We start from the raw sequence: 13,572 nt of genomic DNA on the forward strand, positions 1-13,572 counted from the left end.
TACTTCATATCTGTAAAGAAGTATTCTTTTATATGCAAAAAAAAGTTTATTTATAGAAAATATAGAAAGTTCAATAATAGTAGGTACTCTTTTGTGATATATTCGGCGCATGACATTTGGCAAGAATTTGGGGGATTCCTTGGCTGATAAGCAGGCGAAAATCATTACCATGCAGAGTTAATAAAGGTCGTACATTCAAAGATTAAACTGTACCCATAGTTTTTAACCACATTATCTTATTCGTATGCTCTAAAACATTGGGCACTTTTATTGAATTAGAATATGTTGAATTGATTTCGAACTAGCTTTGTAGATTCCTTACTTTTTAACCAATAGATTTAATCTGGTGCAGAGGTAATTTATCATCATTAGGAAAGTAAATCAATATATCATCCATTGTCTTATCCCTTAAGATCTCTGATAATAGAAGACATAGCTCATTGACCTTTGGACCCGACAATGTAAAAATATAACTCTTGGAATTTAAAAGAAAATATACTGTTTTGCAAAGACACCAATATATTGCTAGTCATTTTTTGAGCCGTTTTGCAATTTTCTATAATAGCGACTGTTGGATTTTATAACCCTTGTCAGGGAGTAAGGATATGTAACTGGATTATGTTTATCAATTGCAACAAAGTTATTAACTAGCTATAATATATTAAACTCACAGTATTATTTGTTTTTTTTTTCTATTAATTTTTCATCAAAATTATGATTTTATGCTTTAAAGGGGCTTAAATCTTCTGTATATAGAAAAAATATAATATATAATAATTCTGTTTCTACTTGTTAAGATTAATCTGAATCAATTTATGTAAACTATTTTGTGAATAATCGCCCCAGCCCCCCTCACTACCTAAAATTTTTGAAAGATCGTCCAGACTGCCCTATAACACTATTAGTTGCTTCGTCCCTAGAATCTGGCGGAGAGTCGGGGAGGTATTAAAAATAGCTTAAAACCACCCTAGACAACTCACACGGACCAGAAATTTAAAGAATTTAATTTCATAAAAAACCTTTATATTTTAGGATATTATTATTTTTCTTAATTTTATCCTTAATCTCTGTATTATATCATATGCCTTATGCACTATGCAGCATTTATCCTTTAAACTTTGGGTACTGTTCATATTTTCATCCTTGTTGGCATTATTTACTTCATCCTTTATCCCTGAATCATATGGCTTATGCAATATGCAGCATTTGTCCTTTAAACTTTGCACATGCACATGAGGAAGATTAATTTTAACAAATGGGTACCATTTCTAAAATATTTCATAACGATTGGCTTATTCTATTATATGTGCTTTGTTTTTCAGTGAAATTATGCAAATTATAGGCCTACCACAAATAGATTATATATTTTAAGTTAATTGCAAAATATCATATTTTTCTTTTATCATTAAGATCTAAAATAGGAATCATCTGTAAATGCCTATCTTTTAAAAGTAATAAATTTGACTTGGCAGTTATGTCTTAGTTTGTAATAGTTGCATTGCAGGGATAGGCCAATGAACAACAAGAAAATTCTCTTTTGTTTGATAATCATATTGGAAAGGTTGGAAGAATAGTGTTCTATTGCTCTTTTCCCCCACCTCTCCAAAAAAAAAAGTTGATGCTACCAATGGAGAAACTTGTTCATTAAGTTTGTTTGGTAATTTTCCCCCTCTCTCTAGTTACACTACATATTACTTAAATCTTTAGATTTGTGGGGGGGGGGGGGGTGCTGAGTACTACCCCCACTGAAATATGTGGGAAATTGTTATGAATTCTGTAAATACAATGAGATCATATTGCTTTAAATTGAATTCCATGAGAGCAAATATTGAAATTCTGGTAATATCTTTCCATGCCTCCAGTGGAGTATATATTACACCCCCCCCAACCTCCACCACATTATTTGAAATTATGAGGATAGGGGTTTTGTATCTGTTGTATTAAAACAAATTAAACAGGGGGGGTGGGGTCGTCATGGTATGGGACCGGACAGTAAATTACAATGTTCAACAACCTCTTTTCAATTTTGATTGGTTGATTTAAAGCTAGTAGTGTCCAATGATTTTGTTAATTGTCTTATCCCCTAAGATTCCTGAAATTATGTCATGTATCCCCGCATGGTTATTTATTTCTACAGGGCTTATGACAGACTTATTTTTCGAATTAAAACATTTTTTTGAGACTTTCGGGAGGACTCATAATCTGTTACCTTCTATCGAATCTCCCTTTCTCTTAATTTTTACTAATATTAAGGAGAGAGGGGGTGCCGGTGGGGGCTTTGTGGATTTCAATAATAATTATATGTACCAAACCAAATCTTTTTCGAAAACACACACTCACAAAAAAACTAGTTCAATTTTGGTATCTACAGTAAGAATTGGTTATATCTATAATCCTACTGTATCCAAGTATTGTGTATTTCAGCATTTTTACAGTACAACAGTACATACCTATAAGTTTTAAGTACGCACTAACACAAAAACAAAACAAAAACATTTAAAAAGAAATAAAAGAAAGTATTTTTATTTATTTTGTCTGTGTACTGTACATACATTTTATGCATTTTTGCAATTGTAAGGATAAAAAATAAATTGTTTATTAAGTTATCCTCCTATGTAGCTTCTAATAGATCCTGGGAAGGGTAATAACTATTTTTGGGGAGGGTACCGTCACCCTCCCTAGATAAATCGCCATTTGAAAAAGATGCCCCCCCTTAAAAAATAAAAAATTATTTGTTCTTCAATTTTTCTTAAAACTAAAATTGGAAGTGAGAAAAATTTCGACTTTCCCCAAGTAAAGTATTGGGGCGTAGCTGCTAGTAAAACATATAGAAACATATGTCATATTTATTTACCAAATTGACTGTTATTTGCTTGTTATTGCTTTGCTATCCTTATAATAAAGTAACAGGATGTTTGTCTGTTTGTTTGTATGTTTGTACCGAAGGATCTCAATAACCGCTGAACCGATCGGGTTCACCTTAACAGGGTAGCTTCTCATAGGTCCTGGGAAGGTTTTTAACTATTTTCTTGGGGGGTGGGACACCCCCAACCCCCACAAAAATCTAAAATAAGAAATCTAATTTTTATATTCGACTCTATCCTCAAGTGCCCCTAGAGGCCTCTAGGGGCGTAGCCGCTAGTACCAAATAAAAAGGTTGCCATTTCTAATAAGAAAACACCTAAGCAGCAGAAATCACGAAACCTTTTCTCTCGAATTATTTTAGTTGTTGGCTGCAGTTCATGTATGGAGGAGACATCAGACTGTAGAGAATGCAAAGTTTTATAACAAGTTTATCTTATTTGTTGGAACAAAAACTTTGATTGAATTTGATTTATTTTCGAACAAATAGTGTCTGAACATTTCTACCAATATTTTGATGAATAGAAAGGAAAATTTGCGGATATATATCAATTTATCGTTCACTGTCTTATCTCTAGTTACAGCTGCTTTTATTTTAATAATAAAATGTTTTTTTTTGTGTTTTAGGAGATTTTAAGTGTGGAGAAGAACGTTTGTGTGAGGGAAGAGGAGGTGCTTTTAGTCAACGGGACCCCCATCACCCTGGAGGGGGAGGAGGGCAGGGCGATTAAGGTAAAAAAATTAACCTGCGACTGGAGCGTAACTTGTAGCGCATCCTCTCGATGTTGGGTATGTGATGGTAGGAGGAATGCCTTGGCCCTGAAAAGGTGGCAACTCATTACCATGCACAGTTAGGACGTACAGACAAAGGTCTGAAATAGTTGGGATGTTAGTAATGACCGACTATAAAGGCCCATCTTTGTTATCAACTTTCCCAAAAGGTATTAATCAGTAAAAGGTAAACAAGTATTACATTGAATATCAAGATATATAATATTAGTGGGGAGAGGTGACATTAACCACTATCTTGGTCATGTATGTCTTGTTATTTTTAAAAAGGGAATGTAAATTAAGCTGTACTCACATTCATCTTAAGGGCTGATAATTGTGTTTATTTTTTTTTCTTCTCGAGAATTTACATGGTCCAATGTCTAATCCTTTTATTGCTTTTTGCGGACGTCATTCATAGTATATGTATGTGATTGTGTGTATATAGGGTGTGTAGAAAGATGTTAACTAAAAGTCAATAAATCAATGAATCAGAGATGCATTTGTTTGTTCTCCACAGTTTTAATACAAATAATACAAAATAGCGAGTTGAAGTTACCTTTCAAAAAAAGTCAAAAACCTTCCTTGGAGTAATCCAAAGGATTCATGAAAAGTTACAGAAACATAACCTATTAGTAAATAGCGAAAACTTATTAAAAAGTTAATTTTAGTTTTTGAAAGCTTGTCTAGACAAAAGCACTTTGTTAGGTAAAAATTAAAACTTTTAAAATTTAACAAGAAAGACGTACATATATTGTTATATAGTAGCTTCGCTACTAAAAAAATTTCACATTTTTGTGTCAACATACATATATTTGTGTTCTGTTATAGGATTGTTTATTGAAAGGCAGTATACCAAACCAAGATCTAATTAACCATCTACTTTTAAAGGTAGGACATTGATTTTTTTCTACGGGGACGATAATTTAATGCATTAGTAGAAAAAAAGTCCGTATGGACAAAGTAATAGTATCCAAATTTTTCCACTAATAGTTTATGTAAATAAATATTAAAATAAATATAAAAAAATCTGACAATAAATTGTTTTACCTTATGTTATTATGAGGGCTACCCAACCCAATATAACCTAACCTAACCTGATTTAAAGTAATGAACAAACAACTACTGGACCCCGGCCCTGCTCCCATGCTTTCATTTTTTTTCAAAAAGGAGTAGTGGCTTCTTAGCTCGACTAGACACTTTGATGGAAACCTCTGATTTATTCAGGCTGGATTACTGCGCCAACCAGTGAAAGTAAAAACGGAGCTGAACGTGAAGTCTTGTAACACCCAGGCAATACATGCATCTTCGAAAATTATCGGGAAAAGTAAAAAAAAACAAGGGCATTGTTATTATAATACACGCAGTGATAAGTCAAACATTTTTACAGAGAAAGTTAGATAAAATGGTTTAGTGTTATAGTAAACACTAACATCTGCGTCCCTAGCATCTAGGTTCGAAGTGGGAAATTGGGAATGGAAGAAAGCAGAAAAAAAGGATAAAACAATCCAAATACTTGAATCATAAATAAGTTTAGAATATATTAAAACCAAAAGGTTCCCTAAAAGGAAGGGAGAACTTAATTGGTTGTGTTCTATCGGACAAACAGAAAAAAATATATTATATAATACTATCGGCTGCTCCAATTGCATCTATTGGCTTTGTATTCAAAGGGTAGAAAAAATAATCCTAAGACTAAAATCTAATTTTAAAAACATCCAATGACCTATGTAAAGCCTCCCTAAATTGAAGAACACAACTTAACTACTTTATATATTAGGATAATAGGTATTTTCATGTATTTGTACCAGGCTGAAAACATATTCCTGCACAAGAACGGCACTATCCTGGATGAAAACTGTTCTGAGCGGACAGAGGTCAAAGAGTACACCAGTAAGGCAGATGAAACATGGGAACCAACGGCTAATCATAGCTCTTCAGAGGACGAGGTTAGTACAAGAAAGTTCATTTATAAAGTACAAGAAAGTACATTTATAAAATTTATAAAGTACAAGAAAAGAACACAAAATGTGCAAGATCACAGCATAAAAATTCCATAATAAAAGTGTATACCAAAGGTAATGGTTAGTACAAAAAAGTACACATGTCCTAAAATGAAGATATTATAAGTCTGCATCAAATCATAGCTCTTCGGAGTACGAGGTTAGTTGAAATAGGTACATTTATAAAATTAGGCAATTTGGAATCATTTGAGACCATGTTATTTTTTCAAAAATTTTTCGCCTTACAAGCAACCCTGCGGGGGGACTTGGTCATTTTTTTCAAATTCTCGTTTATGAAGGTATATCTTAAATACAGTATGCTACTCTCTTAGTTTTAGAGATAATTGGATAAAATCTTTTGGGCTGGGTCACTAATTACCCCAACTATTGGTATCTTAAAAAAAAACGGCGGCGGGACCGCCGCTCCCGCCGCCTTTTCCGCCGCCACCAAAAATTTTTTTTTATTATATTTCTCGCCGAATTAGGCAATTTGGAATCATTTGAGTTCATGTTATTTTTTTCAAAAATTTTTCCCCTTACAACCAACCCTGCGGGGGGACTTAGTCATTTTTTTCAAATTCTCGTTTATAAAGGTATATCTTAAATACAGTATGCTACTCCCTTAGTTTTAGAGATAATTGGATGAAATCTTTTTGATTGTGTCACTAATTACCCCAAGTTTTGGTATCTTTAAAAAAACGGCGGCGGGACCGCCGCTCCCGCCGTCCGCCGCCGTTTTCCGCCGCCACCAAAAAAGAAATTTTTTATTGCATTTCTCGCCGAATTGGTTATTTTTTTTCAAATTCTCGTTTATAAAGGTATATCTTAAATACAGTATGCTACTCCCTTAGTTTTAGAGATAATTGGATGAAATCTTTTTGATTGTGTCACTTATTACCCCAAGTTTTGGTATCTTTAAAAAAAAACGGCGGCGGGATCGCCGCTCCCGCCGTCCGCCGCCGTTTTCCGTTTTGAAAAAAATAACATGGTCTCAAATGATTCCAAATTGCCCAATTCGGCAAGAAATGCAATAAAAAAAAAATTTTTGGTGGCGGACGGCGGGAGCGGCGGTCCCGCCGCCGTTTTTTTTTTAAAGATACCAAAAGTCCCCCCGCAGGGTTGCTTGTTAGGGGAAAAATTTTTGAAAAAAATAACATGAACTCAAATGATTCCAAATTGCCTAATTTGGCGAGAAATATAATAAAAAAAATTTTTTGGTGGCGGCGGAAAAAGCGGCGGTCCCGCCGCCGTTTTTTTTAAAGATACCAATAGTTGGGGTAATTAGTGACCCAGCCCAAAAGATTTTATCCAATTGTCTCTAAAACTAAGAGAGTAGCATACTGTATTTAAGATATACCTTCATAAACGAGAATTTGAAAAAAATAACCAAGTACCCCCCGCAGGGTTGCTTGTTAGGGGAAAAATTTTTGAAAAAATAACATGGTCTCAAATGATTCCAAATTGCCTAATTCGGCGAGAAATGCAATAAAAAATTTCTTTTTTGGTGGCGGCGGAAAACGGCGGCGGACGGCGGGAGCGGCGGTCCCGCCGCCGTTTTTTTTAAAGATACCAAAACTTGGGGTAATTAGTGACACAATCAAAAAGATTTCATCCAATTATCTTTAAAACTAAGAGAGTAGCATACTGTATTTAAGATATACCTTCATAAACGAGAATTTGAAAAAAGTACCCCCCGCAGGGTTGCTTGTTAGGGGAAAAATTTTTGAAAAAATAACATGGTCTCAAATGATTCCAAATTGCCCAATTCGGCAAGAAATGCAATAAAAAAAAAATTTTTGGTGGCGGACGGCGGGAGCGGCGGTCCCGCCGCCGTTTTTTTTTTAAAGATACCAATAGTCCCCCCGCAGGGTTGCTTGTAAGGGGAAAAATTTTTGAAAAAAATAACATGGTCTCAAATGATTCCAAATTGCCTAGGTAATTCGGCGAGAAATGCAATAAAAAAAAATTTTTACCCCCCCCAAAAAAAAATTTTTTGGGGGGGGTGGGGGGTCGACGATAATTTTAAAAGTAACTTTGGCCCCATAGAAGCTTAAATCCAAAATTAGCTCCCTCTAGCTCTAAGGGTTCTCGAGTAAACCCCCCCCCCCCCTGCCCAAATGGTCCTTAAGCACATCCTCCTTTATTTTGGGGATTGGAATCCTTAAAATTAGCATATTATGTATTTTTGTACATTTGCAGGAAACATATTTTTTTTGCAGGGCGAAGATGGTGTGGAAGAATTGGGCGGCCAAAACCACCAACACAGTTCTTCTCAGGGAGCTGGCAGAGATACTGTAGATAGAACTAGAAGCAGGAATGATACCTAAATATTTTTGGTTTTCATTTAGGAACTTTGAAAAAAAAAATAGACCATTCCCACTTTATTTGGCAGATTTTTAAATTTTTATTAAGTAGATCTGATTTATTATTTTTTTATTGGAAGAAGTATTAAAATATAATTATAATATAGACTACTAGGGGGCAAAAAAATAGCCTAAAGCCATCTCCGGACCTAAGAAAAGCTTCCCTAAAATGAAATTCAGTAGTTGAAATTTTAAGCTTAAGACAAAAAAATCTTTATATAAAAAAATGACCACAATTAATATAAGCTCTGGAACTAAAATCCTCATATCATTGTAATAATATCATCTCTTCCTTCTGTCATACCACTTAAATTATTAGTTCTAGATGTAAAAATATTTAAGTATCGGGCTGATTCTAGGGGATCAGAATCTGGAAAACTGTTGAAGGATCGGCTGATGTCAGCTGATTCTGACTCGGGCTTTGAAAAATATGACAACCTTTGTGCAAAGAATGCAAACTCTCAGGTTAGTAAGATAGATGGATTGATAGACAGACAGACAGACAGCTGATTCTGACTCTGGCTATGAAAAATATGATAACCTCTGTGCTAAGAATTCAAACTCACAGGTTGGATTTATAGATAGATACAAAAAAATTTTGCGCTCTTTCAGCCTGTCAATCCATCAGATAGACAGATAGATAATCAGAAATACTATCACCAGAAAGACAGACTGTCAGATAGATAGACAGACATACAGACAGACTGTCCTGAAGACAGACAGTAATGTAGACAGACAGACTGTCATTTAGACCGACAGCCAAAAAGATTGACATATAGACATACATACGGAAAGACGTTGTGCTGTCCCTAAAAAAGGTTAATTTATTAAGGGGGGGGTTTTTAATGCAACCATCTCGTAATCAATGTATAAATGACACTTAGAATTCGAATTTCGATATAAAATTTTGCATGAGTAATCCTTGGTAGGTCTATTTTCCCTAAATCGAACAAAAAGTTGGAAAAGTAACGGCTAACGGCTGGCAGCTCAGCCGCTTAGTAATTTTTTGGCTTTTTTCTATGGAAATAAATCACGAAACCTCTCTCCACATAATGCTCTTTTCCGATTCAAAAAGTTTTTAAACGATTCTAGCCGGTAGTTGCTGGTACTAGAAATCTAAAAAAATATTTTTTGTATCATTTCACATGATTTAAAGCAAAAATATGTTCTAAAATGTTGATTTCTACGTAATTTTTGACAGATTTGCCGTAAAATAGCCAAAAAACGGCTAAACGGCTGAGCCGTTAGCTGTTACTTTTTCAACTTTTTGTTCGATTTAGGGAAAATAGACCTACCAAGGATTACTCATGCAAAATTTCAGATCGAAATTCGAATTCTAAGTGCCATTTATACATTGATTACGAGATGGTTGCATTAAAAACCCCCCCCTTATTATTTTCTTTTTTTCAGGAAAGTTTGGATGTTAGTTTTGATAGTGTATTTAATAAAACTACAGATACTGCCAGCGTTTGTAGCATGAACAGGTAAATATTAACATTGAAAATAAGGGAGAAAAAGTTCATTGGATTGTGAATCATATTTGTCCCCAATGTTTTATAAACAGGTTCTTGTATTCAATGACTGAAAGCTTGGGCACTATTATCATATCTAGAAACGCCCAATGATTTTAATATACAGAAAGGGTAACTTTGTTTGTAATAATTGGGTATGTGAATAATTTTATCATATTAGTGTCTTATCCCTTACATACATAAAGTACATTGGTACCCAAGGTTTTATATTCAGTTTCTTTTATTCATTGACCTAAAAAGTCCTAAATGATTTTAATTTACATTAAGGGTAACTTTGTTTATAATAATTGGGCATGTAAATAATTTTATCCCATTTTTTAAAGAGTTCTCATTCTACTAAAAAATGATAAATGCTCTTTTATTACTTACAAAACTTCGACAAAATTTTGAAAAGAGAAAAATAATGAATTTCAGTTTTATCCATGTTTTTTTCACGTTGTATGCTTCTTGCATTTTTTTCCAGCTATTTTTATTAAAATTGATTCAGAAGAAATCTCTATAAAAGTTTCCTTTTTATAATAATCATTGAGTAAATCTAAAACTTAAATGTTTTTAAGGACTAAAGATACATATTTTTGCTAAGAATGACAGGGAGGGTGGGAACATTATGCTGTTTATAAAACTAGTCGCCAAAGTTTTATCAAAAAAAAGTTTCATTATTCGTTGACTCAACAACTTTGGGGGCTTTAATTGAATTTTGATAGGTTGGATTATTGAGTTGAGTGTCCAAACTAATTGTAATCTAAAGAATTTGTTCATCATCATTTGGAAAGTACATCAATTTATCTGTCATTGTCTTATCCATTTAGAGCCCTATGGGGATATAGATGTTTTTAAAAAGATTATTAGAATATTTAATAAAGGGGATTGAATTTGAATTTAGTAGTACATTTCCATCATTTTACAAACTCAAATGATATGGGATTGTCCTCTTAAAATATGTATTTGTTAAGTGATAGAAGCAAGTCACCTGGCGTCCATTGGAGGGAGGGAGTTGTCGTTTCTGGAAGCTTAGAGGATCTCATTCATGAACTTGTACCTAGGTTGGTAGATAGATAGATAGATAGAAAGTAGGATATACAGATAGATTGATAGTGAGACATGATACAGATAGATAGATAGATATATTGGAGGGAGGGAGTTGTGGTTTCTGCAAGCTTCGAGGATCTCATTCTTGAACTTGTACCTAGGTTAGTTGATAGATAGATAGACATACAGATAGATAAATAATGAGACATACAGATAGATAGATATATTGGAGGGAGGGAGTTGTGGTTTTTAGAAGCTTAGAGGATCTCATTTATGAACTTGTACCTAGGTTGGTAGATAGATAGATAAATAGATAGTGAGACTTATAGATAGATAGAAAGATACATAGGAGGGTGGGAGTTGTGGTTTCTGGAAGCTTAGAGGATCTCATTTATGAACTTGTATCTAGGTTGGTAAATAGATAGATAGACATACAGATAGATAAATAGTGAGACATACAGATAGATAGATAAATATATATTGAGACTTATAGATAGATAGATAGATATGTTAGAGGGAGGTTTCGGTTTCTGGAAGCTTAGAGGATCTCATTCATGAACTTGTACCTAGGTTAGTTGATAGATAGATAGATAGACATACAGATAGATAGATAAATAGATATTGAGACTTATAGATAGATAGATAGATATGTTAGAGGGAGGTTTCGGTTTCTGGAAGCTTAGAGGATCTCATTCATGAACTTGTACCTAGGTTGGTAGATAGATAGATAGATAGATAGATAGATAGATAGATAGATAGATAGATAGATAGATAGATAGATAGATAGATAGATAGATAGATAGATAGATAGATAGATAGATAGATAGATAGATAGATAGATAGATAGATAGATAGATAGATAGATAGATAGATAGATAGATAGATAGATAGATAGATAGATAGATAGATAGATAGATAGATAGATAGATAGATAGATAGATAGATAGATAGATAGATAGATAGATAGATAGATAGATAGATAGATAGATAGATAGATAGATAGATAGATAGATAGATAGATAGATAGATAGATAGATAGATAGATAGATAGATAGATAGATAGATAGATAGATAGATAGATAGATAGATAGATAGATAGATAGATAGATAGATAGATAGATAGATAGATAGATAGATAGATAGATAGATAGATAGATAGATAGATAGATAGATAGATAGATAGATAGATAGATAGATAGATAGATAGATAGATAGATAGATAGATAGATAGATAGATAGATAGATAGATAGATAGATAGATAGATAGATAGATAGATAGATAGATAGATAGATAGATAGATAGATAGATAGATAGATAGATAGATAGATAGATAGATAGATAGATAGATAGATAGATAGATAGATAGATAGATAGATAGATAGATAGATAGATAGATAGATAGATAGATAGATAGATAGATAGATAGATAGATAGATAGATAGATAGATAGATAGATAGATAGATAGATAGATAGATAGATAGATAGATAGATAGATAGATAGATAGATAGATAGATAGATAGATAGATAGATAGATAGATAGATAGATAGATAGATAGATAGATAGATAGATAGATAGATAGATAGATAGATAGATAGATAGATAGATAGATAGATAGATAGATAGATAGATAGATAGATAGATAGATAGATAGATAGATAGATAGATAGATAGATAGATAGATAGATAGATAGATAGATAGATAGATAGATAGATAGATAGATAGATAGATAGATAGATAGATAGATAGATAGATAGATAGATAGATAGATAGATAGATAGATAGATAGATAGATAGATAGATAGATAGATAGATAGATAGATAGATAGATAGATAGATAGATAGATAGATAGATAGATAGATAGATAGATAGATAGATAGATAGATAGATAGATAGATAGATAGATAGATAGATAGATAGATAGATAGATAGATAGATAGATAGATAGATAGATAGATAGATAGATAGATAGATAGATAGATAGATAGAAAGTAGGATATACAGATAGATAGATAGTGAGACATACAGATAGATAGATAGATATATTGGACGGAGGGAATTGTCGTTTCTGGAAGCTTAGAGGATCTCATTCTTGAACTTGTACCTAGGTTAGTTGATAGATAGATAGACATACAGATAGATAGATATAATATTGGAGGGAGGGAGTTGTGGTTTCTGAAAGCTTAGAGGATCTCATTTATGAACTTGTACCTAGGTTGGTTGATAGATAGATAGTGAGACTTATAGATATGTTAGAGGGAGGTTTCGGTTTCTGGAAGCTTAGAGGATCTCATTCATGAACTTGTACCTAGGTTGGTAAATAGATAGATAGAAAGTAGGACATGTATACAGATAGATAGATTGATATACTTACGAAGTAGAAAAACTTTTTAAAATCTAGAAATTCTGCCTTTAGATTTCTGCAACCCCCCCCCCCCCTTTCCATCCCCTCATTAGTTTGTGCAGTATTTGCATTAAGGGAGGGTGCATATTATAAAGACAATCTCCTATTCGTTGCCTTTAGGACTTTCAAATGATTTAAAGGTTCAACAGAATTTATCTTTGAATCTATGAGAAGTTAGTAGAATTTAAAAATAATATAATATATTTCAGGGCACACACCACCCCCTCAACCTCGTTTTCCTTCTCTTTCCTGCTTTCCAGCAGACTGTACCTGACCCCCTCCCAGCTTCTTGCAGAAATATGCAGGTATTTAATTGGACATAAGAAGGACAACCATGGCTATAGTTAGCGAATCAATAATAAGCTAAATAAATTAAAAATATGATTAAGATAATAAATATTACTTGAGTGAGGGTGGGGTACATCGACAACCTTCTTTTAATCTCAATTTTAAAAAAGAGGATTGGGGGGTGGGGGCATATTTTCTTAGGGTTGTAGAGTTGAGGTAAGCGCATCCAAAATAGTTATAAACTTTCATGTACCTTTAAAACCTCCTGATAATGAGAACCAGCTTAGCGGTTAACGAGATCCTTTTCTAAACGGCACACA

General features: G+C 33.3%; 2 protein-coding genes across 8 annotated transcripts in view; one reads left to right on the top strand and one right to left on the bottom strand.

Annotated features, from left to right (window-relative positions):
* LOC145318738 (uncharacterized) overlaps window positions 1-13,572 on the bottom strand; it is a 372,001-nt gene that overhangs the window by 170,157 nt on the left and 188,272 nt on the right. The gene's annotated exons all lie outside the window — the stretch shown is intronic.
* The window catches only part of LOC145318728 (ras-GEF domain-containing family member 1B-like), a 40,106-nt gene that overhangs the window by 2,848 nt on the left and 23,686 nt on the right, over window positions 1-13,572 (top strand). For all 4 annotated transcript variants that reach the window (XR_013879483.1, XR_013879484.1, XR_013879485.1 and 1 more), the window contains exons 5-13: window positions 3,490-3,594; window positions 4,462-4,521; window positions 4,858-4,923; window positions 5,442-5,579; window positions 7,853-7,945; window positions 8,354-8,461; window positions 9,407-9,480; window positions 10,482-10,571; window positions 13,174-13,269. Coding sequence is in view for 1 of the 4 variants with exons in the window: in XM_080160216.1 (XP_080016342.1) it covers window positions 3,490-3,594; window positions 4,462-4,521; window positions 4,858-4,923; window positions 5,442-5,579; window positions 7,853-7,945; window positions 8,354-8,461; window positions 9,407-9,480; window positions 10,482-10,571; window positions 13,174-13,269 (830 nt within the window). In the remaining 3 variants the exon portion in view is untranslated. The remainder of the gene's footprint in view (window positions 1-3,489; window positions 3,595-4,461; window positions 4,522-4,857; window positions 4,924-5,441; window positions 5,580-7,852; window positions 7,946-8,353; window positions 8,462-9,406; window positions 9,481-10,481; window positions 10,572-13,173; window positions 13,270-13,572) is intronic.

The sequence above is a fragment of the Acartia tonsa genome, chromosome 5 (assembly GCF_053477335.1).
Source record: "Acartia tonsa isolate MP-2025a chromosome 5, ASM5347733v1, whole genome shotgun sequence".
Taxonomy (NCBI): Eukaryota; Metazoa; Arthropoda; class Copepoda; order Calanoida; family Acartiidae; genus Acartia; species Acartia tonsa.